Source organism: Impatiens glandulifera, chromosome 9 (assembly GCF_907164915.1).
Source record: "Impatiens glandulifera chromosome 9, dImpGla2.1, whole genome shotgun sequence".
NCBI classification, from domain to species: Eukaryota; Viridiplantae; Streptophyta; class Magnoliopsida; order Ericales; family Balsaminaceae; genus Impatiens; species Impatiens glandulifera.
The window spans coordinates 17,472,642-17,497,681 of record NC_061870.1 but is presented as its reverse complement, the minus strand read 5'-3'; the positions used below and the strand labels follow the sequence as shown (position 1 = coordinate 17,497,681).

The window sequence follows — 25,040 nt, the reverse complement described above, 5'->3', positions numbered from 1 at the left end:
TATAAATGACAAATATAAATATAAGTTATTAATTTGAAAAATATTATATTATATTTTAGTTCCTATGAAATATTATGTCTCTTTGCCACCCTGAGTATTTCGCGGGTCTTTGAGGCAATACGGTTTTCTCTCTTCCCCCAATGAGAAAACTTTCTTCCATTGAGATTTCAAAGTTTTCTTTCTTTCTTTCTTTGTTTTCCCTTTACAATCTCAGAGATGATGCTTGCCCCAAAAAGCTTTGGAAACACGGAAAGATTCTTCAATCCCCTAATGATTTTCTGAATCATGTAAGTTGTTTCTTTCTTTCAACCTTCTTCTAAGCAAAGCAATCGTTTCCTTCATTGAGGATTGATTGATTGATTGATTGATTGATCTATCTATACACACTTTCTCACTTTGCATTTCCAATTTCTTCAGATTGGGTAAACAAAACCGAAAATGTCCGGTGTTCAAGGCGGCGTCTTTGTGTCTGATCCATCCATTCAAAGCCAATTCACGCCAGTTGAACTCCGTACCCTCAACTCCCAAGTATGTACCCACTTTTCGATCAAATCTTTAACAATCATCTCATTTGAGCTGTGTTTTCTTGTTTCAGTTTCTAGCAGCTAGTAACCAATCTGGTAAAGTAAAATTAGGTGACTTGCCTACAATGACAGTATTACTGAAAGGTATAGATGAAGGGTTTAATGAGGATCAGGTCAAGACAATCTTGCTTGAAACCTCTTCTGATCTAAACCAAGTTGTTGATTTCGAATCATTCCTTCAGGTGAATCTTCTTCCATCATTCCAAACTCTCCACCATACTTTCATAGAAGACCTAATTGTATATAGTTATGTTTTCTGCAGATATATTTAAAGATACAGAGCAAAGTCACGACGAAAACAGGTGGACCAAAACTAAAAGGTTCAACTTCATTTATCAAGGCTGCCACTACCACTAATCGCCACATGATTATTGAAAACGAAAAAGCCTCATATGTCGCCCATATTAACAGTTTCCTTGGAGACGATAAATTCTTGAAGGAGTTTCTTCCATTGGATCCTTCTGACAATTCATTATTTGAACTTGCAAAGGATGGAGTTCTTCTATGGTAAACTTCCATCATCCACTTTTGTATGAACATTTTCTAATCTGGACTTGAAGAATATATTGTTTTGTGCAGTAAGCTCATCAATATAGCAGTTTCTGGCACAATCGACGAACGAGCCATTAATACTAAAAAGATCCTTAATCCATGGGAGAGGAATGAGAATCATACTCTTTGCCTCAACTCTGCCAAGGCCATAGGATGTACAGTTGTCAATATTGGAACTCAGGATATTGTTGAAGGAAGAGTAGGTTAAACTGATTTCTCCAAGAATATCTATTTCTTTTAATTACTATAGTTGGTTCTAAACTTGGTCTTTGGTTTGTTTTGTCGCAGACTCATCTAGTTATGGGTTTAATTTCTCAGATTATTAAGGTAATTCTATGTTTCTAATGATATATCTAGTTATTTATTGCTAAATTTTTTTTTTCTTCTTTGTGTTATATAATGCCAGATTCAAATGTTAGCTACTCTCAACCTGAGAAAGACGCCTCAGTTGCTGGCATTGGTTGATGACAGCAAGGTCACAAGAAGTTGATAAAAAATACTTGATTCTGAGCTGCCATTTTTTCAGTGAATGACTAATTGAATCATCAATCTGCAGGATATGGAAGAACTTATGTCATTGCCTCCAGAAAAAATTCTACTGAAATGGATGAATTTCCAGCTGAAGAAAACGGGATACAAGAAAGAGGTTACAAATTTCTCAGCTGATCTTAAGGTAAAAAACAAATTTTAGCTTTATTTTCTTGAATTTTTGTCCCTCTTATGATGAATTCCAGTCTTATGCACCTGCAGGATGGCGAGGCTTATGTTCATCTTCTTAATGTTCTTGCACCAGAACATGGCGATGCTGGTATTTTGGACTTGAAGGATCCTTCTGAGAGAGCAGATATGGTTCTTGCTCATGCAGAGAGAATGAATTGCAAAAGATATATAGCACCAAAGGACATTGTTGAAGGTTCAATAAATCTAAATCTTGCTTTTGTTGCGCAAATATTCCAGCAGAGGTCGGTCAGCCTAGTGATCACATATACTAACATCCCTTTTATTTATTTCTTTTCTATTTACTGGAGATTTTTGCATTATTGATATCAGAAACGGGTTAGCAATGGATTTTGCAAAGAGTCCTTTTGCTGTGATGCTCATGGATGATGATCAAACATCAAAGGAAGAAAGGTGTTTTCGCCTGTGGATTAACAACCTTGGAATAGATTCTTTCGTGAATAATTTGTTCGAGGATGTCAGGAACGGGTGGGGTTAATTTTTTACTTTCTGAAAACAAATAAAAGAAAAATATGTTCCTTATCTTAATCTTGATTGCAGATGGGTTCTATTGGAAGTTCTTGACAAAATCTCCCCAGGGACAGTAATATGGAAGCAAGCAACAAAACCGCCAATCCAGATGCCTTTTAGAAAAGTAGAGAACTGCAATCAAGTTATAAAAATTGGAAAAGAATTAAATTTGTCTCTTGTAAATGTAGCTGGGAGTGATATAGTGCAATGCAATAAGAAGCTCATAATAGGTTAGTACTTCATTGCGTATTTATAGATCAGATGTAGAAATTTCCTTGACTGGTTATGTTTTTTCAGCATTTTTATGGCAGTTGATGAGATTTACGATGCTGAGACTCCTGAATAATTTGAGATCATTCTCGAAAGGAAAGGAGATAACAGATAGCGACATTATCTTATGGGCAAACAACAAAGTGAAGCGTTCAGGCAGAAAAACTCAAATGGAAAGTTTCAAGGTGAAGAAGAAGAATGAACTAATTTGAATGTGAATTTGAATTTGAATTTGAATTTGAATTTGGTAAGTTTGGTTGTTTTGATAGGACAAGAATCTTTCGAGTGGAGTGTTCTTTCTGCAGCTTCTCAGTGCTGTAGAACCAAGGGTTGTCAACTGGAGTGTTGTTACTAAAGGCCATACTAGTAAGTAACACACTGAAAATCTCTTGAATTTTGTTAAAAAAAGCTTTTGAATTAAGAAGTCTCTTGTTTTGTAATAATTTCAGGTGAAGACAGGAAGTTAAACGCATCATACATAATCAGTGTTGCTCGAAAGCTTGGTTGTTCTGTTTTCTTGTTGCCTGAAGACATAATGGAGGTAAATTACAATCCATATTTAAGAAATAATCTATAGTTTGGATTAGTCTAATGATAATATTCATGTGGATACAGGTGAATCAGAAGATGATTCTAACTCTAACAGCAAGTATAATGTATTGGAGCCTTCTGAACAAGGGAACTGACCCAGAACAGCCTTCTTCACCACAAACCATTGATGTTTCCAATAATGAGACAACAGGATCCCCAACCAGTTAAGACCCATCAGATCCTTAAATCAGAAAGCAAAAATTAAGAAGGGTGTGATTTAACTTTAAAATTTTGGTTTAGTTTTATAGTTAAAAGATTTCATTCATTTGAGAAGTTAAATGTTTAAGATAAACAAGTGTAGGATTGTGTTAGGTTGTTGTTATTTATCAAACATCAATTCAAGTTCTCTATGTTAGTTTTGATATCTTAACTTTCATTCAAGATAAAAGAGAAGATTAAGATTAAAAAAAAATGATAAGTAAAAAAAATAAAACAAGATACTAGTAGGGCTGCAAATGAGTCAAGCTACTCGTGAGCCACCCGTGAGCCGTTCGGTCAAAACTCGGCTTAAGCTTGACTTTGACCGAGCTCAAGCCGAGCTCGAGCCGGCTCGTTTAAAATTTGAGTCGAGCTCATATAAGGCTTGCTCAATGGTTGTTGAACTTTTTCGAGCCTAAGTATATATAATATATAATTTTTTTAATTTAATATTAAAACTCAAATAATATATTTTTTCCCTCTCTTTCTATTCAAAGCCCATATGAAGACTCACAATCCATAAGTAAAACCCTAATTTCTAACATATCTACGACTCTTCATCTAACATAATCTTCTTCATCCTCTTTTTTTCATTCTCATATAACCTAATCTTCTTCATCTTTCATTCTCATCTAATCTAATCTTCTTCATCTTTCATTTTCATCTAACCTAATCTTCTTCATCTAATCGTCTCTTCTTTCATTTTTTCTTCATTTTCTCTTCCATCTTCACCATTTCTTTTGCTCACTCTTTACCGTTCTTTCACTCTTAATCTTTTCTTCATTCATTCTTCACCATTTCTTTATCTCTTAATCTCTTATTCTTTAGTCTTCATATATTTTTCACTCTTTATCTATTCACTTTCTTCTTTTTTTTCGTCTTCACATTAATTTCATTCAGAAGAGGCTTACAGGTAATTAAATTTATTTTCACTTTTATAATAACTATTGTTTTTGTTTTTTATTTAACTTTAATTTTTTTTACCTTAAGGAAATTCAGCAACAAAGAAAGGAAAAAAACTATTTTATTAGTGAACTCAGTGGTAAGGTAAGTCTTATTCATCTTTTTATCATGTATTAAAAGAAATTTATGCTTATATATTCTTTTTTTCATGTATTAGAATAAACTTAGACTTCGATTATTCTATACATAGGTTGGATGAATATATATAATAACACTGATTGGTTATAAAAAAAGACTAGTTATAAAAAAAAGACTGGTTATAAAAAAAGACTAGTTATATAAAAAAAGATTGGTTTTTTACTAGTCTTTTTTTTATAACCAGTCTTTTTTTATAACCAATCAGTGTTATTCTATATATTCATCCAACCTATGTATAGATTAATCGAAGTCTAAGTTTATCCTAATAAATGAAAAAAAGAATATATAAGCATAAATTTCTTTTAATACATGAAAAAAAGATGAATAAGACGTACCTTACCATTGAGTTCACCAATAAAATAATTTTTTCCTTTCATTGTTGCTGAATTTCTTTAAGGTAAAAAAATCAAAGTTAAATAAAAAGCAAAAACAATAGTTATCATAAAAGTGAAAATAAATTTAATTACTTGTAAACCTCTTCTGAATGAAATCGACTTGAAGACGAAAAAAAGAAGAAAATGAATAGATGAAGAGTGAAAAATATACAAAGACTACAGAATAAGAGATTAAGAGATAAAGAAATAGTGAAGAATGAATGAAGAAAAGATTTAAGAGTGAAAGAACGGTGAAAAGTGAGCAAGAGTGAGCGAAAGAAATGGTAAAGATGGAAGAGAAAATGAAAGAAGATGCGATTAGATGAATAAGATTAGGTTAGATAAGAATGAAAGATGAAGAAAAAATTAGGTTAGATGAGAATGAAAAAAAAGGCGATTAGATGAAGAAGATTAGGTTAGATGAAGAGTCGTAGATATGTTAGAAATTAGAGTTTTACTTATGGATTGTGGGCCTTCATATGGGTTTTGAAGAGAAAGAGAGGGAAAATATATATTATTTGAGTTTTAATATTAAATTAAAAAAATTATATATTATATACTTAGGCTCGAAAAAGCTCGACAAGCCATCGAGCAAGCATTATATGAGCTCGAGCTCGATTCGAATTTTAAACGAGTTGGCTCGAGCTCGGCTCGAGCTCGGTCAAAGTCAAGCTCAAGCCGAGATTTGACCGAGCGGCTCACGAGTGGCTCACGAGTAGCTTGATTCATTTGTAGCACTAATGTTACATACTTAATTTTATCACCTATTTAATTAATTTTTCACTTTTTTCAAAAAGAGAAGACATATCAATTGTTGCCGGTATCTACCTCTTAAAGTAAGTTAAATTTTAGTTATTTGTTTTAAAATTTATTTTTATATTAATTATTTTTAACATTAAATATTTAATATTATTGAATGCAGGTAGTTGTACGTGTGCTATGATTGAAGAACATGAGTTAAAAAGATTTATATATTGAATGTTCAAACAATTTTTATAGTTTTGTACTTTAATTTTTGAATTTTATGTTTTTGAATTTTAATTAGTAATGGTAATTTAATAATGTTTTGAATTATTATGTTTTAGCATTTTGAATAGTTATGATTGTTTCATATTTTAATTTTGAAATATCATGTTTTAAATTATTAATATGTATGAAAGTTTGATATTTTAATTTTATAAATAAATTTGGTTCGAGTTCGAGCTCGAATCGAGTTCGAGCTCGAGTTTGAGCTTGAAAATTAAATTTTTGTTCAAGCTTTCGAGTCGAGTCGAACTCGAGCTCAAATTTATAAGCTCGTTCGAGCTCGAGTTCGAGTCGAGCTAATAAATACTTAATCGAGTCGAGCTCGAGCTTCAGCAAGCTTGAGCCTCATTTGCAGCCCTAGATACTAGACACTACTTCCTTCTCAACTTGTTTAAGAGGTCTAGGAAAAAAAATGAAGGATACTAACCGACGATACTTGTCTTAAAAGATTATTCGACATGTCACTATTCGGTCCAAGAGTAAAAAAAAATGGGACAACGGATTAAGTATGTAGCCCGCAAACACAATTAATCATTTAACCAGACGCAGAACTTGCCGTCTGACGGGCTCGAACCCAGGAACTTAGGGTTGGTATCCACCTCTTTTTGCCGCTAGGCTAGAAGAGAGGATTAGTAATATAACATATGTATAGATCACTTCTTCATAGAGTCATTTAAACAAATTAATAATAATAAAAAGATGTTTCTCTTCCATGTGAATCTTTGACTTATATTGCTAACTTATAAAATATGGGACAAAGGATTAAGTATGTAGCCCGCAAACACACTTAATCATTTAACCAGGCGCAGAACTTGCCCCTGACGGGCTCGAACCCAGGAACTTAGGGTTGGTATCCACCTCTTTTTGCCGCTAGGCTAGAATTAATTTAGGGTAGATATTTATGACATTTAATTTTTAAAAGAATTTTGTAGAACACTTTTAATATAATAAAAAAAATAATCATTCTTTATATTCTTCTTCTTATTTTTAAGAACGATGAATTTCGTATCTCTTTTGAAGTGGGACTAATAACTAATTCACACCCAAAACCTCGAAAGGTTAGATTTGAGTATCCACGTCCCGTTGCCGCTAAACTAGAAGATGACATGTCATTGTTCATATTTATATTTATTTATTTGATGATAATAGTTTATATTAAAAGATAAGAAGTTTCTAAATTGACACCTCTATTAACAAATAAGCATTATTGAGAGTTTGAGCAAAAGCAAATTGTTTAAAGTCATCTATTTCTTCTCTACATATTTAATGTAGCGGCTTTAATATTAAGGGAGAAATGTTCAAGTTCAACCTGATCAAATCGATCAACATAAACAATGATTAGAGGTATATATATTTAAGTATTAGGAGGTATGTAGGGAAGTATTACGATTTTTATCCAAACTTAAAATCGATAATTATTTTGAGAATATTTAAATCGATTTAGTACAAATATTTCTAAGTTTTTGTACAAATTAACTTAAATATTTGTTTTACTTATTACAATGAGAGTGCATATGGTTTTTAACTTTTTATTTTGATTTGTTGATCACAATTTAATTTGTTAAGATATAGTATGAGCTTCTTAAATATTTCTCTACACTTCTTTATTTGAAACACTCAATTCTGAATACAAGTTTGAAAATTAATAAAATTTAAATTTGAAAAATGTTTTATTTTTACATATTTATTTTAATATTGATTTAGCTTAAGTATTACACAAATAATAAATGTTTTATTGAAATGATAAAAAAAATTTGGAACAATTCTATTGAAAATATCTTAAATTTGTGAAATTATAATTATAGACACTTCATTTTTATACCCCAAAATTAAAATAAATATGTCCGGACTAATATGATGATCGTACTTGATTAATGGATCGGGTGAGAAAAATTAGATACACGTTTTAGAATGACTTGAAATGACTTTGAAAAGCGGTTCAAATGCAATTTTTAAAAATACTCAAAATTTGATTGACCAAGTACCTTCAGAATGATCGGTTTGGAAAATCATGAATTTTGAATATAATATTATTATTGGTCAAAATGTACTGAACATATACTTTTACGCTTGTTCTTGCACCCAAATACCATTTTAAATAAAAAGTTGGAATTCGAGAGACCTAATATATTCAGATTAACTAGTTTGAAAATATAAATTTTGCGTGTAATATTTTTGTTTGCAAATTTGTGTAGAAGACTTTCAAAAGGGCAAAAGAGTCCAAACTGAGTCAAATCGGTTGGTTCAATGCTAAGTCAATGAAAGTCAACACAAAAAATTATGCGCGTCCAAGCCTTATAAATGAACGGGTGACGTCAAGCGCATTTTATTTGAAAAAAAAAAGCATAAATACCCTTATTTTGGTATTGCTTGGCTAAAGAAAACAAGCAGGATCTTCAACTTCAAAAATTCACCCAAATCGCTACATCCAATAGTTTTAGATGATTTGGAATGCTTGAAGAGTCTTCTACAAGGACCGTTTGAATCCTAATTCGAAACGAAGCTCTTAACCCCCAAGAAATCGACGGTACAAGACGATGCAGCCAAAATATGATCAAACTTAACACACCTACGTTTAAAAATTTTCATAACTTGAGCCACAAGGCTTCACAATTTTTACTTATGATTGGAAAGCTAAGACACATCCCAATCGAATGGCATTGATCATGAGTCTCCTTTCAACGACTAAGGTGATATACACAACACGATGCAAGTGCACCAACTTAAATCCTGGAGCGAATTGAAGTTAGGTGTAACTTCATAATTCATATCTTTTGACTCACTCGATCATTTTGTGCAAGTGAGCTACCATTGGAAAGATTATTGAGTTTGGATTTCTATTGATAACATGCATCACTCACTGATCGACATGCAACCCACGCTAGGTTTCTCGTAAGTCAAACTATTCATTTCAAGGCCAATGATATTCCATCTCGAACTGCATGAACTTGTGGCATGTCTTGAACTTCATATGAAAGACAAAACATTTAGCCAACGTCAATAACTTTTCAATGCAACCTGGCTCAGCCACAACAGTAATTTGAGACAAAAGTTATAGCCATTTGAAGCCTCAATTGAAACAAGATGGCTAAAACTGAGAACAAGAAAAGGCTAAGCTTTAAAAACGTGTAACTTGGCTTGTACTTAACCATTTGACATGATTCAAAGTGGAGAGTGTATCATGAACGATTACCTACAAGATTAAACTCAGCCAAAACTCGGTTGAGCACTTAGATGAGTCGGTTTAACTTGTCTAGTGAGTTACCGGTTTTAAACAAATATTCCAAAGTTTTGATCAAGGATATATAAAGATTATTCCTCATTCATTTAATGCACAACTGGCTATTTGCTAGATTTCTTAACTTACACTTAGAAAGAATACCAGGAGACCAATTGAAGAACACTCCCAATGTGATTCTGACGAGAAATCAACTTCTCCGGCGAACTCCAACCAACGACTTTTTCTTCTTTCTCTTCCGCTCTTCGGGTAGACTTATAATCTTATGTCTTGCGATTGTATTTTTTTTGTTCGGGTCATGTATTTTTTGATGCAAAAAATCAGGTTAAGGTCATGTATTTTTTTTGTTCGGGTAAAAATCAAGTCGACATGTTTAACTTGATTAATAAATATATCAAAATCGGGTTGACCTGTAATGACCCAAATTGACTTGATAACTCGTTTATAAGTTTTTTTTGTTGAGTTTTGTGTTATTCTTTTCTATTCACTCACTCATTTTCTTTTGTACTTTTTTTATAAACGGATTTGTGATTTAACTTCATTTTTGTTTTGCATTGATGTAATTTTAATTTAAAACAGAGATGTGAATTAATTACATCGGGTTTGGTTCGAGTTGAGTTAGGTAAATCTGGTCAATCACAAAAAAAAAATGTCAGGTAGGTTAGAGATTTTGACCTGAATTATTAAACAAGTTAGGTTTAATTTAGTATCGTTAAACCCAATAACTTGTCAACCCGAACCCGCCAACCTGAAACTGACTCAAATTACCACCCTACCCAAAAATACCAAAAAATAGGCAAAATAAATAATATGTCTATTTTCCCCCCCAAAAAAATAATATGTCTATTAAAAATATTTGTAGGTTGAAAATGAAGCGAAAAGAAATTGAAAACATCAATTTCAAAAAGCTCAAAAGCTGAAAAAGGGTCGGGATCCAATGCAACCGAATACAAGGGAAGCAGTTACAGTAGACCACACAACCATCAGATGAGTGTTGAAATCTTATCCAATGCACAATAGCCAACCGCGTCGCCCGCTACAACTGAAGAAAGGTGTGTTCGCGAAACAGAGGATCAACTAACACGCGCCTCAACGTCATTAGCCCAAATGCAAGCAGAATGCCCAACGTAGACAGAACGCGGACGGAATACCCAAGCGTTCGCGCTTTGGCCAAAAATGATGTCGTTTCAAGACTCCCTCAGTGCTCAAACACGGAAGAAGCAAACAACGTCGTTTTCAACCCTAGTTTGTCTTCTTCCTCACGACGAACTGGATCAACATCGGCAAAAAAATTAATTTTCAAATATGGAACTCAACCGATACTCCATCAAATGACTTGATTCAAAAGATGAAATGATCACTCTAGCTTGATGATCATTTCATCTATGAACATATGAGAAACCATGCCCTATAACGATCAACTAGATGAAGAACAAACAAAAGCCATTAATGGTGCTTTTTCTGAAATTCGATCCACTTGTTTGATCAATCAACCTTGCGAGGCTATAAATAGCTCCCCTTAGACAAACTGAAAGCATAGATTAGAATCATAAGCCCTCAATTCACTTCACACGAAATTTGCCACTAAAATTTTCAAGGTTTTCTTGAAAATTTTGAATTTTGCATAAGGCTCTAAGGCTCGGTTCTGGGTAACCACAAAGCTTCTAACAGAGTTCAGGAGTGTTCTCCAACTCACTGTACTTTCCTCGATAATCATCAACATCAATCGCAGGTACCAACATTTAAATATTATTCTACAATTTTAAATGCAAGAAAATATTTGAATGTTTAGAACTTGAAAATAATTGGTCAAACAAAACGTAATAAAACCAAAATTTAAAAAACCATTATTTTATAAAGTAAAAACCGTTTTTATCGGGTACGAAGGATATAGTGTGAAAAGTCTTTTTCAAATATCACCAAACATCAAACCTAAAAGAATCTCTAGTCAAATATGCGTTTATATACGTATACAAAATGTTTTATTGATTTAAAAATCAATTAGTGAATCTTTAATTAAATAAATAATCTTTTAATTTAATTATTTTAAACTAATTTAAGATAAATATTTCTTTTATTCAAATTGTGATTTGATTATTTTAAATTCAAAAGATTATTTAAAATTTATCATAAAAATTAATTATTGTTATAATTAATTTTAAAATATCAAAAATACATTTTTATATAAATCTTTAAAATAATATTGTATTAAAAGATTTTTTCGACACGCAAACAGAGGTTGAAATTTTTCGAACCTTGATTTTTTTCGGGACAATGGATGTCCGGGGGTTACAACTTTCTGGACACTCTATTGGGGATCAAATTGTTTAACTCGAAAACATAAAAAGAACTTGGCTATTAAAAAATGGCACGTCTAAAAGGTATATCACATGGCATATGCATAGACTTTTATCTTAATAAATGTATTGACCAATAAAGGGTATACAACCCTAATTACATTCAAAAGTACACGATAAGACTCAGTGATTCTACAAATTATGTGCAAAGATTGTCGATGAAGAACGATAACTTGTTATAAACCGAGCGATGTTGCAAGAGTTTGACCTAGAATTCCAAGGATCGACCCTTCTCTTTAGCAATGAGTCGTCCGATAAAACGTAGGCATTGTGGAGATAAAGAAAAATTCCCGATTGAGTTGATAATTCTCAATTTATTGTAGTGTTAACCCCCCTCCACTATTGGTGAGTGATACTTTCTTATGATTCACCATAGCACAAAAATCCTAGATACATTATCCAAGATGGTTGTTTGACGTGCTCAAACAACTAAACCTCATCACTAAACCATTACGTGACTATTATATATGTATTATTTGTATGCATCTATGGACAAATGAACATCTTTGAATATGCTTCCTTTTCAAAACAAAAACATTTTTAAATTGTTTTATACGTTCAATCCAGACGATGTCTATGTTGGACGATGTCTATGTTGGACGATGGAATCATAGGATTTACGGGCTAAGCTCTATCATGAGGTTCGTCAATTTCAAAATAAATAAGAACTTCATGATACAAATGTAAAGAAGATGAAGTCTTGTCTCTAGAACCTTCTTCATGGTAGACATACAGATGTGCCCTACTATAGAAGAATTTAGGGCTATTTTAATGATTGCTAACAAAATATTATACTTCTCAAACCGTTTGTAAAATCAATTTCATTAAGAAGCTTCTACAACATGAATTTGGATATACTAAAACGACATTAGAAAACATCATGAGGAAAGCTATCATTGACTTTCGCAAATGGACCAAAATGGAAGTCAAGAACGGAGAAATTCCTCTAACCCTATGATCTTCAATTATGACAGTAACCATACTACTGGCTCATTTTTTCTGGCCCCGTTAGGTACCAAACCATCCTTTAAAGTCTTAGAGGTAGCCTATCATCCGCGTAAAAAAAACCAAGACCCTTCAAGTATCATCTTAGCATAAACACTTATAGAAGGGCTTGATGATCTCCTATGTTTCACAAGGATAAAACGATGGTCACAGCTTTGTTCCCTCTAGAAATGTGGCACAACCTTCTTGACATGAGTTAGGCCTATAATGACAAATGAATCGCGATACCTCACGTTGGACGCTCCTCTAAATGGTATTATCGTCCATATTTATGAGAACATTATACTCCCAGCGTAGAGAGGCGGGACAATCTCGAGAGAGGCAAGAATAACGCCTTTCACTATCGTCGTGGCTTTCCCTTTCGATGCAATCGCTTGTGAAGCGAGTGTAAAGCTTTATCTAGACAAGAATGAGTTGTAGGAGATGAGATTAGGGAAAGAGTACTAAATTTGTCATTTATCTCAATAATTTTTATACGTTCTAAAAAGCTTATTTTAGTTAATTTTTTTTATATAGAATAGAATGACTCATCACAGCCAAAGTGTTTTGAGTAGGATAAAAACCGTGGCATTTTGGTATTTTAGGTCAACTATTTGGTGAGGTATTTAGATAAAAATATTATAATATAATTAATTAAATAATCATATTATTATTAAAATACATATAAATAAAATTTGTTTATAGTGACTATTATAATAACAAAGTACTTATAACATATAAAATAACTTAAAATTATATAAATAATATAAATATATATTAAAAGTGACCCGGAAAGAAATTGAGAGAATAACGTGTTAGAGAACTTCCTATTATTATTATTATTATTATTATTATTATTATTATTATTATTATTATTATTATTATTATTATTATTATTATTATGCTCGTCACGCAAAGGCACGCTCGTCAAATTAGGGTTTCATCGCGATGAAAATAATTATTTGCGCATTTTTTTTAGGCGTAGGTCATTTTCACAATTAGTTCATTAGGGTCATCACATTTCAATTTCATTCTCTCATTTATTTTTTCAAATTTACCTATTATTACTTATTAAAAGTTTTTATTGACCTGTATATAAAAAAGGTTAATAAATATATATTTATTAATTTTTGTTTTAAAAGATATTTTGTTTTTCAAGATAATTTATTGTTATATTTTATGAGACTCTATAAATTGTTTTTAAATGAAAAAATAAATTTTGTATTTTTGTACTGATCATCTTCTTCGTCCCCAAGCTGAAGCTTCTCTCACAAAAATTACAGGTCCGATCAGGTCAATTACTCTCTCTCTCTCTCTGATCTGAGTCTCTGTATTCTATATGAAATTGAACACCCGGCCGCCATGTCACTTCTCCCTCTAAATCTCCTCCTTCTTTTCTCCCTCTTCTTTCCATCTCAATGCCACCGACTAAACACCGATCAGTCCTTCATTTCCATGCTCATAACTCAAAAAGGCCTCGATTTCACCAAAGATTTACTTGTATCAAAAGCAATCTCCTCAATCACCCCCCTCCGGATTCCCCAAATTGAAAAAGTCATTAAGATCCCTTTCCTAGGAAGCGTATACGTTGCTTTATCCAACATCACCATCTATCAAATCGACGTACCCACGTCCTATATCAAGCCTGGAGACAACGGAATCGCCATAGTAACATCTGGAAGCACCTGTAATTTGACTATGGATTGGCACTACTCCTATAGCAGCTCTTGGTTTTTTCCCGTTAAGGTTTCAGATAGTGGCCGTGCATATGTTGAGGTACTACTTATTCTTTGATCATGCTTAATCATCTAGGGTTTACATTTATTTGGAATCTTGAAGCAGTGTTAATTTTGTTCCATTTGTTGTTACATACACTATTTCAGATCCAATTATTTGCTGTAAATTGACTGATTGTTTGTACTTGGATGAATTTGATCTTCTTCTTGACAAAGAATTTTGATGATTACTGTTTGTTTCTGGGTTTTAAAAAAAGGTTAAGGGCATGGAAATTGGGATTACTCTAGGATTGAAGAATGTTGAAGGATTTCTAGAGATGTCCCTTTTGGAAGGCGGTTGTTATGTTACTGACATTTCTATTGCATTGGATGGAGGCGCATCTTGGCTTTATCAAGGGTATGAATGAATACAGTTTTTTTATGATGCTTGATTGTTTTTTTGAGAAAAGTTCATGCAATATGATATAAAGAAGACCATTGATGATGCTTGATTGTCTGTTATCTTTCACAATGATCAAGCAATCAGATTATGATAACAAACAATCAAAGAAGTTGTAATATCTCCAAATTCTTTCACTACTTCAGGTCTAAACTAAGATAATGTTTCAGGGTTGTGGATGCTTTCGATGAACAAATAACATCTGCAGTTGAAAATGCAATTACTAACGAACTTAAATCGGGAGTTTCCACTCTCAATTCCTTTCTTCACGAACTTCCACAGGAAATCGCTGTCGACGAAACTGCATCCCTAAACGTTACTTTTGTAAATAACATTACGCTGACTGATTCTTCTGTCGGGGTTGAGATCAGCGGTCTGTTTTCGAGAAGGAAAATCGAATCGTTTTCAAACCACGATTTCAGTAACTCTCAAAGTGTCGTTTCATGCCATGATAATTCGAAGATGCTTGGAATTTCGTTAGACGAGGCAGTGTTTACATCCGCTTCTAATTTATACTACAATGTGAGTAAAGTACTAAACAACATCGATGTCTGTCGGTTTGACAGTTTTATTTGATATAAATTTTGTTATTGGTTGTTTTTCTAGACGGAATTGATGCAATGGAGTGTGGATAACGTACCTGATCAATCTCTTTTGAACACTGCTGGATGGAAATTCATTGTTCCTCAGCTTTACAAGAAATATCCAAACGATGATATGAGTCTGAAAATTACCCTTTCGTCTCCCCCAGCCATGAGAATCTCATCCCAGAATATTGTTGCAACCGTCAACGCAGATTTAACCATTGAAATCATTGACAATGGAGAAGTGGTTCCCGTTGCTTGTATTTCATTGGTAATACAAGCTGAAAATTATAACTTTTTGTCTAGAAAAAGACCATTTTGCCCTTCTTAATCGATAGATTATTAATGGAAAGAAGGGCACTTAAGTCTTTTAAATGCGATACATAATGACCTATCTCTTTTTTTTTGTCTATGCAGGTTATACATGGCTCTGGATCGGTTAAAATTGTACAAAATAACCTTGCTGGCAGCGTCAAATTGACTGATTTTACAATGGTGTTAAAATGGAGTAAAATCGGTAATTTGCGAATGTTCCTGATACAGGTAAGTTCTATCACATTCACATTGTTAAGTGATAAGTTATGTTTTAACGATAAGAAAAATGGTCGTAATTTTCTTTTACAGCCTGTGGTGTGGACAGTAATTGAAACAGTTGTCTTGCCATATACAAACTCGCACCTGGAACAAGGATTCCCTCTGCCCGTGATTCATGGGTTTACCCTACAGGATGCGGAAATAATCTGCTCATCGTCGAAGATTACTGTTTGCAGCAATATCGATTATACGGATGATTCACCATCACTTGGTTTCAACCTGTCTTCCACTTTACAGAAACACTTTTCATCACTCTTCATGAAAGGTGTTCAAAATGAGGTCTTATTTGTGTAGTTTTTTGCTTCTTTTTTACAGTTTCAATCAATGTATATATTTGTATTATAAGTATTTCACTCATCTTGTGTTTTAAATCATATAACAATTTAGATGTAGGTCACCAAATCAAATCATAAATGTCTCAAAATTATTATAATATTCTATACATATATGCTAAGGTCACAACTCCTAAGAACTATGGATGTTACACTTATTATCCTTGGGAACAATAGCTTCGATCCAACCCATTCATTTTGAAATAGCTCAATTTCAATGTTGTTAATAGTTGGTGGTTGGGAAGTTTGAATAAAACCATGAGTCAAATTCTGGTTATTTTTTATCGTTAGGTTTATTTTACTAATAACTGCGTTTACTTTATAACGATATTATTTTGATACTAGATATTTCTTCAAGAAAATCTTTTAACTCTCGTTAATGTTAATTTTTATATTTGTTTGATTTATTAAACATTTTTTTCGTGTGTTTTGTAACAATTTGAACATTGTATTTTTCTTTTGTGATGCTAAACCTCTCTCATTTATATTATATTTATAATAAAGCTCTCATTTATATCATATTTATAATAAATAAACTTTGAAACTTTTGGCATTTCTTAGGTTTCAATTTTTTTGCTTTTGTAGTTTCTTTGTTGTATTCACTGTCTGCCTTTCCTGCTTTACATTTTGGGATTGTAATGACTGATTTGTGTTTGTTCATTTTATCAAAAAAATTTATCAAAACAATCAATCTTAGCAAACAATAAATATATTATTGGAATAATATAATAAAAAAGTAATCCCCAAGACTACAATGATCATGAGAACTACCCAAGTAACCCAACCTTAATCACCAGGAGTAGAAGTTTTTCAATTTTATTGATAATCTACACGTCAAGGAAGCGGTGCAAAATCACGATGCAGCTGTGAAAAGTAAAGAAGCATTGGTTCCTCCAAAGCCAAAAGAGTTTGAAAGGGCTGCCCTAATGGGCATCACTCTTGAACTAATCAAAGGTTTGAAACCGTCGATAAAAACAGGATCTGGCTCGGTTAGATTAAGTGTTAAAGGAGCAACTCCCTGCCATAGGAGTAAGGGGATTTACATCAAGTAGAAAAAAAAATCATAAAAAAATTATTACTTACTTTGTGGATAGATAACACAGTAAAAATTGCTTCTACTGCTCCAGCTGCACCAAGCAGATGACCAAGTGCACCCTGTGTTTTCAAATTGAAGCAATTACAGAACAAACAGATGCTTCAATCTCGAAGATCTCGAAAAAGAAAGAAGGCTTATTCATTAATTAAAAATATTTACCTTTGTAGAAGACAATGTCAATGAACCTGATGTGGCGTGCTCAGAAAATACGGATTTGATAGCATTGGCCTCAATAGCATCGCCTAAATTCAGTATATTCGAGCATTAAATATGCCAGTTAGATTAAACCATCATAAATAAGGAAAACCGTGAAAATGTTTACTTATTTTACCTAGAGGCGTAGAAGTAGCATGAGCATTTATGTAATTCACTTGACATGCATGAAGACCAGACTGCATATTGCATAAGCAAATCAAACAACCAAACAAAACAAAAAAGAAGAAAAATAGTTATGGCGAGAAGATTAATTGTATATAAGTTGTTTAAATTATTTCAAATTTTTGTTTGATTTGTAGTTAAGTTTTACTTTAGTTAGTTGGAGGCAAAACCTATTTTGCTCTCCAATTCATGTTCAACTTGTAAACTCTTTTTTTGGATTTAACCATTTTCCCAAAAATTAAAATAAGTTGTTCTAGCTCCAGCTTGAAAAGGGATTTGATTGAATCCAAGTTGAATGTAGATACCAAAACGTTTGGAACGAAAACAGAATATGATCTCGAAGATTTGCAGACATAATAAGATAACAAATCATTCATGCAATGAATAAAATTCACTCTAACCTGCTTTAGAGCACGGGTCATAGCCAAGATGGCACCTCGACCATCAATATGCGGTTTAGTAATATGATATGCATCACCTGTAAAATACATATTTAAGATGAAATAACACGCAAAAGACTTTTTTCTGAAAATTATGGTTTATTCCCTCCCTGAAAGAAGCTAACACGATCCCACAGTCATGTCCCACTTCCACCAAAGTATTGTTAGTGGGATACGTAATAGACATTATTAATACGAAAAATCACATTTGCAGACCTGACATCCCATAACCGCGAAGTTCTGCATAGATTTTTGCACCCCTCCTTTTTGCATGTTCCATTTCCTAAAGAGGCATAAGAATGAAGAAGCGATGATCACGTATACGAAAGAATAAGATTTTAAAAAAACAATGCGAGCAAACTCACCTCCAACACCAATACGCCAGAACCTTCACCCATCCTGATCTATTTTTAATCACATGTTAAAGGGATCGTAAACAAGTTATGACACTTAAAAATAGATTGATGAGTAAGATTAACTTACACAAATCCATCTCGACCGCTATCAAAAGGTCGGGACGCTTCTTGTGGAGAAGAATTGTACTTTGTGGATAGGGCTCTTGACCTGCATAGTGTCATTGAACTATTAAATTGAATAAAAAACAAATTAGGTGATTAATCTTAATTTGGAGAAGTAGCAATGTTTAGTGTCCATTTCATACAATAAGGAATAGCCAGAAAGATCATGATCATCATATTATAATATTTTGTCTTCCAAATGCCAATCATATAATCAACATTCTTAACTAGACAAACAATATCACCTATCAGATATTTTCAAAAAACAAATCATTTCACCATAGATTTGTAAGATTAAAAAGGGGTCAATTTGAAGATGAACAATAGTGAGCAGATTAAAGCAATTTAATATGTTATGTAGATAATTTTAGCTATCTAACCTAATATAAACATAATTACTCTAATTTAAATAGTTTAAACTTCTAGCTACATGTCCACTTCAGATTGACCCTTTTAAATCCCAACCTTTATCGCTTATCACATTTATTCAAAAATATAACTAAAAACAGATTGACGATGTCTCATATTTCCCATAGGCAGCATATCAGTTCTTCAAGCACTATTGTCTTTAACATTTAGCATTATTTTCATAAACAATTCTCTTCATGGTAAAATAAGCCCATGAAATCGTTAAATAGTATAATGGGGTTGTTCAATTTTCTTTGAAAAGTTCATAGGCTTATGCAATCTTTTCTCTAAAAACAAAATCTTGGAATTACCTACAAAACCCTGCTATAGACAATGCATCAATACTTGATTCTGTCCCACCAGCCACCATAACATCAGCATCTCCAAATTGAATCATCCTTGTTGCATCACCTAAAGTTTATTTTTATTTCAAAATTAGCATAAACTCAAATGAAACATGGATTTTATTTTTCTATTTTGATAAAATCACCTATTGAGTGTGCCCCAGTAGCACAAGCAGTTACTGCAGCATGGTTTGGTCCCTATATTCATAATCAGACTAAAATGTGCAATAGCAACAACAAATAATTCTTTCTTTATAAAGATCATTAATAAAAATCTACAGTAAGAAGATGTATCATTACCTGGAATCCGTATTTCATACTCACATGTCCAGAAGCCATGTTAATCAATATCCGAGGAATGAAAAATGGACTAAGTCGTCGAAGGCGCTGGGAGAAGCAAAATGGAATATTATAAGTTACCAGTGCTGAATTCATTCTTAATCTAAGCAATATGATTAAAGAAGAACAATGACCTTCTCACAAATCATTTGTGAGGCATCCAGTATATCGCTTATGCTTCCAATTCCTCCACCAATGGAGACTCCCTACAGAAACCCATCTTAGAAATTTCATACTCACAAATGAAAATTGATAAAAAATAATATCAATAATACCGTCATTTCTTTCTCATCCTTCTCAGTAGGCATCCAGTTTGCATCTTTGAGAGCTTCATCAGCTGCACATAGCGCGTAAGCTATGAATCTTGCAATTGATTTATGTTCCTGGTAGACAAAATCAAGCATGATTAAGCTTATTACTATGATGTCAATCTAGGTTTCATGTTCTAATGAAGGTTCTCAAACATATGGCACTCAACCTTCTGACACTGTCTGTCTATAATTTCAATCAAAATACACAAAAATGACTAACTTTTGAATCATCAAAACCTCTGTAGTTTGAATCATGGAAATAACACAAAACAGAAACTATAGGGTCATCAAAAGAAGTCACCTTAGAATTCATCCACATTTCCTCGTTAAACATTCCTTGGCCGGACCCTTGAGGGACAATAGCAGCAACTTTAGACGTCAATTGTTCGAAAGTACGCAATTGAGTTTCTTCGTCAAAATTACTCATCTTGAGATCTTCAATAGTTAATGCTCTCACTCCGCATTCACCACCTATCAGCCGCTTCCATGTCGTTTCAACTCCACAGCCAAGGGGAGTTACCAGTCCCAGTCCTACATCATCCGACTAAATGTGAAGACTTCAGCCAAATCAGAAGCATAATAATAGCATAAGAAGATAACAGTATGAATCAGCGTAATTGGATAATAAGAAGAATCAAATTTGAGTGAATATATGCGAATACACTACCTGTGACGACTACTCTCCGCCGCGGAAGAGGAAGAGGAGGAGGAGGAGCAAAGGGTTCAAAACTAGGAGGTGGAGAAGATGAAGAAGAAGATAAGAGTCTTTTGAAGTGGAAAGTGTGGCGTGAGAATAGTCTGAATAGATTGTTTCTCGCCATAGCTCTTTCAATTTTCAGACCCAAGTATATGGGTTTTGATGAAGATGGACGGCGGGAACTGGGATGGGAAGGGAAGATGACTGTGAAGAGAGTTAGAGCCTTAGAGGGGGAAATTTCACAAAATGGTATTAAAAATTTGGGTAGACGAGGTTTTGACCGGTGCAAAATTTAAAATGGGTCGGTGACCATTTTATATTTTTTTTAACGAAATTGTCACAATCGCGAGACGCAACCGCTGGTTATCCACAATGCCCCGTGAAAAGTCTACAATCGCGAGACGCGAATGCCGGTTGAGGGGTAACGTCTCGCAATTATAGACTTTTCACCACGGGAGCATTTTCGTTAAAAAAAAGTGATCATCTGCGCATTTAATTTTATTAGCAGTGCTGATCAAAATCTATCTTTAAGGTCATTTCGTCAAATTTTTCTTAGAAGGCACGTTAATACATTTTCCAAATAAAAATATATTCATTTTCCAAATAAATTAACAATAAAACACAACAATAATATATGATAAGCATTCACATTAGATCATGGATGTGAAACAGATATATCCTACAAGTTGTGTAGAGAATGACCGGTTTGGAAAATGATTAAAATGGTTAAAATGATAAACATTAGATCTCACATTAGATCGAGGCTATAATATATGATAAGCATTCACATTAGATCGGTACTTCTATTATAGCCTCGATCTTCACCTCGACCTCGACCTCGATACTAAAGTTTCTTACAAGTATCTCTTCTATTTTCATACCTGATTTGTCGGATACTCGATCCCGACGAGTACATCATTACTCGAATAAATGTCTATAATGGTTATAATGGTGTGTTTGGTAACATGGGATTAGAACTGAAATTAGATGCTTAATTTCAATTCTTAAATTTGGTAAAATTAAGAATTAGAAATTGAATTTAAATTAAAATTAGAATTAGAATTTTAATGAAATTTAAATTAGTTTATTTTTATAATTTTTAATTTCACACTTTTTAACTTAAAATTTAATTCTATTTTTTTTATACTTTTATAAAAAAAAATATATTATTATTTTATCATTTACAACACTATTAATACATTAAATTGGTAATTTTTTTTTAAATTCAAAAATTAAAATCTCGAACCGATATATATATATATATATATATATATATATATATATATATATATATATATATATATATATATATATATATATATATATATATAATTTAATAAATCAACATTTGAACTTAGGTAATTGGTAATTTTTTTAATTTAGAAAGTTAAAATCTCGAACTTATATATATATTTGAAGGAAATATGTCATTTAATTTAATGTGCAATGACTAAACCTAGATAGGACAATTAACAATAATAATTTAATCCGATTATGTTAGGAGTCGTTGTGTGCTTTCCTAGAAGCCAACTACGATTAATGGGGTTAAACCCATAACTATTATAATTGGTTCCTATGAGGTCACACACTTAGAGTTGACAGAATAGATTAATGAAAATGAGAATGAAGTCCAATTATTAATAATATATTAGATATTATTAATAATTAGAAATAATATTTTATTTATGAAATAAAATAATTAACCATGGTAAATTGATCATGGAAACATGATAGAAATAATATTTTATTTATGAAATAAAATAATTAACCATGGTAAATTGATTATGGAAACATGATATAAATAATATTTTATTTATGAAATAAAATATTTATCATTAATATAAATTGCAAACGGAGAAATGTCAAAAGATGGTCTTTTGGTTTTCTTTTGCCATGACTCTCTAATTTAACAGCTTAAATTAGGGATCTGGGAGATGGTGAATAGGCGATTAAAAAACTCATTTTTCCCATAAGTAATTAGATTGCTTCTGTTGTTCTTTCGTCCTAGCAGTCGAAGTCAATTGAATCTTGACGAGCTCGTGTGGACCAACTAGAGGAGCAACACGTGGGGCTCTCATCCTTTATACTACAAGATATATCGAATTCACGCATCAAAGATATCACCTTTTCGATAACGCTTTTAAACGCTAAATGCATGAACATCCTGAATAGATGTTAAGATAGTATATTATTTTCCGCAACATACGTCTAATGAATTTCAACAATGGTATTAGAGCGAGGTTTTAGCATAAACCGATTGAATAAATTAATCGTTAATTTTGATGCAATAATTTTCTGAAGATCTTGTTAGTCTTCTAGTTTGCTAGAAAATTTTACATGAACAAAGGTAAAATTAAAATAAATATTTTAAGATTAGATAATATAAATATTTGAATAAAATAAATATGATTTATGTTACTATTTCTTAAAATTTAAGAAATATTAAAGATTAAAATAAATGTGATTTATGTTACTATTTTTTAAGAGTTAAGAAATATTAAAGATTAAAATAAATATGATTTATTTAATACATTTTTTTTGGCAATTGTTTTACATTTTATTTTATAATTAGATTATAATATATAATTTTAATTCAATTTATGAGCTTTAAGTTCAAGGATGGAGATTCATGAAATATATTTTTTTTTAATAAAAGACAACAAAACATTAGTTCCTAAAGAATATTTGGGCAATGCCTTTCCGTGTCATAACTCATGCAGTTTATGGTTTTTTTAGTTGAATGGGTTTCGCAAAAGCGATGGTGTACTTCCTCAACCTTATACTCATGAGGGTGAATCTATACGGGGATTCATAAACCTTGATACGGTTGTACCCAACAAGAGACCAAAAAAAAGTTTTGGATCTTGAGACATGTAGATGATTCTGACATTGGATGTGAATTATCAACCAAGAATTATAAAGGAATGTTTATAATTAGTAAATTGTTACTTACCTTAAACACACAAGTCCTAAGGCAGTGCAAAAGTACATTGGCTTGTATGTGATGAGATTTTGGAATAATTTTATTCATAAGGAACAATTATAACTTGAATAAAATGCGCAATCGTATATATTAAATTGTTTAATCATAAATATTTATAATTTTTTTTTGACTATTTGCATATTTATCACATAATGTAGATAATGGCAAACGATAATTTTAAGTTCTCTCTACGCTCAATTATTGAGAAAAGCAAGATCAATGGAACAAACTTCCTTGATTGGGAAAGGAATCTGAGAATCGTTCTTAGGTCTGAGGGACGTGAGGACGCCCTTGCAACCCCTATCCTGATGGTGATGGTGACAGAAACCTCATCTGATGAGGAGAAGGAAAACACAATTTGGTTGAAAAACGAAGCATTGCCTATCACTTGCTTAATTCTTGCCACAATGGAACCTGAATTGCAAAAGAGGTTTTTGAATTCTAATGCCTATACCATCATAAGTGAACTGAAAACATTGTTTCAAGATCATGCAAGGATAGAACGATATGAGACTCACAAGACTATACTTGATAGCAAGCTTGTGAATGGAAAACCTGTCAGTCCTCATGTAATTAGTCTTACTAGACTATTCAAGAGGATGAAAAATTTGGGGACCCTATATGACCAAGATTTGGCCACTGATATTGTTCTTAGATCCTTACATGATGGTTTTGCACCATTCAGAATGCAATACCATATGAATGGTCTAAATCATGATTTGAATGAGCTCCATAAATTGCTTAAAAATACTGAGGCAATATGATTGATGATAAGAGGAAGGAAGTTCTGAATGCCAACAATGGGAGGGGTTTTAAGAAGGTGGCCAAGAAAATGAATAATAACCAAGGGAAAGACAAACAAGTTGTCATACCCCAATAGTGGTGGGAAGCTAAGAGTAGCCTCTGATCATGATTGTTTTTTCTGCAAAGCCAAGGGACACTGGAAAAGAAACTGTCCCAAGTACCTAGAAGAAAAGAAGAATGGGACTGTGAGTTCCACTTCAGGTATTTATGTTATTGAAATTATGACAGCCAATGTTCTCACATTAAATGATGGTCCCACTTGGGTATTTGATATTGCATGTGGTGTTCACATTATTTCAAATGTGTAGAGACTAAGAAATAAAAGACAAGTGAAGAAAGGGGAGATAGACCTGCGTGTTGGAAATGGAGCAAATGTTGTTGGGTTTGCCGTAGGAGTTTATAGTCTATCTTTACTTTCTGGTTTAGTATTTGAACTGAATAATTGTTATTATGTTCCTTACATTCTAATAACCTTATTTCGGTTGTTGTATTACATTATGATGGTTTTGAATTT

General features: G+C 32.4%; 3 protein-coding genes across 3 annotated transcripts; 2 read left to right on the top strand and 1 right to left on the bottom strand.

Moving 5' to 3' along the window:
* The first annotated feature begins 438 nt into the window (after nt 1–438).
* On the top strand, nt 439–2,865 carry LOC124915907 (fimbrin-1-like). Its single transcript, XM_047456654.1, has 10 exons — nt 439–528; nt 596–766; nt 847–994; nt 1,145–1,335; nt 1,425–1,463; nt 1,543–1,611; nt 1,693–1,809; nt 1,887–2,098; nt 2,187–2,342; nt 2,415–2,865. Exons 1-10 carry the CDS (start codon nt 439–441, stop codon nt 2,617–2,619), a joined length of 1,398 nt encoding a protein of 465 aa, XP_047312610.1. The 3' UTR covers nt 2,620–2,865.
* Nucleotides 2,866–13,767: 10,902 nt separating this feature from the next.
* Nucleotides 13,768–16,233, top strand: LOC124914028 (putative BPI/LBP family protein At1g04970). The gene is made up of 6 exons (XM_047454488.1): nt 13,768–14,299; nt 14,517–14,656; nt 14,869–15,220; nt 15,305–15,553; nt 15,700–15,825; nt 15,907–16,233. Exons 1-6 carry the CDS (start codon nt 13,886–13,888, stop codon nt 16,168–16,170), a joined length of 1,545 nt encoding a protein of 514 aa, XP_047310444.1. The 5' UTR covers nt 13,768–13,885; the 3' UTR covers nt 16,171–16,233.
* A 790-nt stretch (nt 16,234–17,023) lies between these two features.
* Nucleotides 17,024–20,863, bottom strand: LOC124915905 (3-oxoacyl-[acyl-carrier-protein] synthase, mitochondrial). Its single transcript, XM_047456653.1, has 15 exons — nt 20,705–20,863; nt 20,344–20,586; nt 20,007–20,114; nt 19,866–19,937; nt 19,693–19,779; nt 19,539–19,590; nt 19,360–19,459; nt 18,606–18,686; nt 18,488–18,521; nt 18,339–18,405; nt 18,084–18,160; nt 17,636–17,696; nt 17,464–17,546; nt 17,292–17,363; nt 17,024–17,226 (listed from the first exon to the last, which is right to left on the bottom strand). The coding sequence occupies exons 1-15, from the start codon at nt 20,861–20,863 to the stop codon at nt 17,062–17,064; spliced, it is 1,461 nt and encodes a 486-aa protein (XP_047312609.1). The 3' UTR covers nt 17,024–17,061.
* Between the last annotated feature and the right edge of the window lie 4,177 nt (nt 20,864–25,040).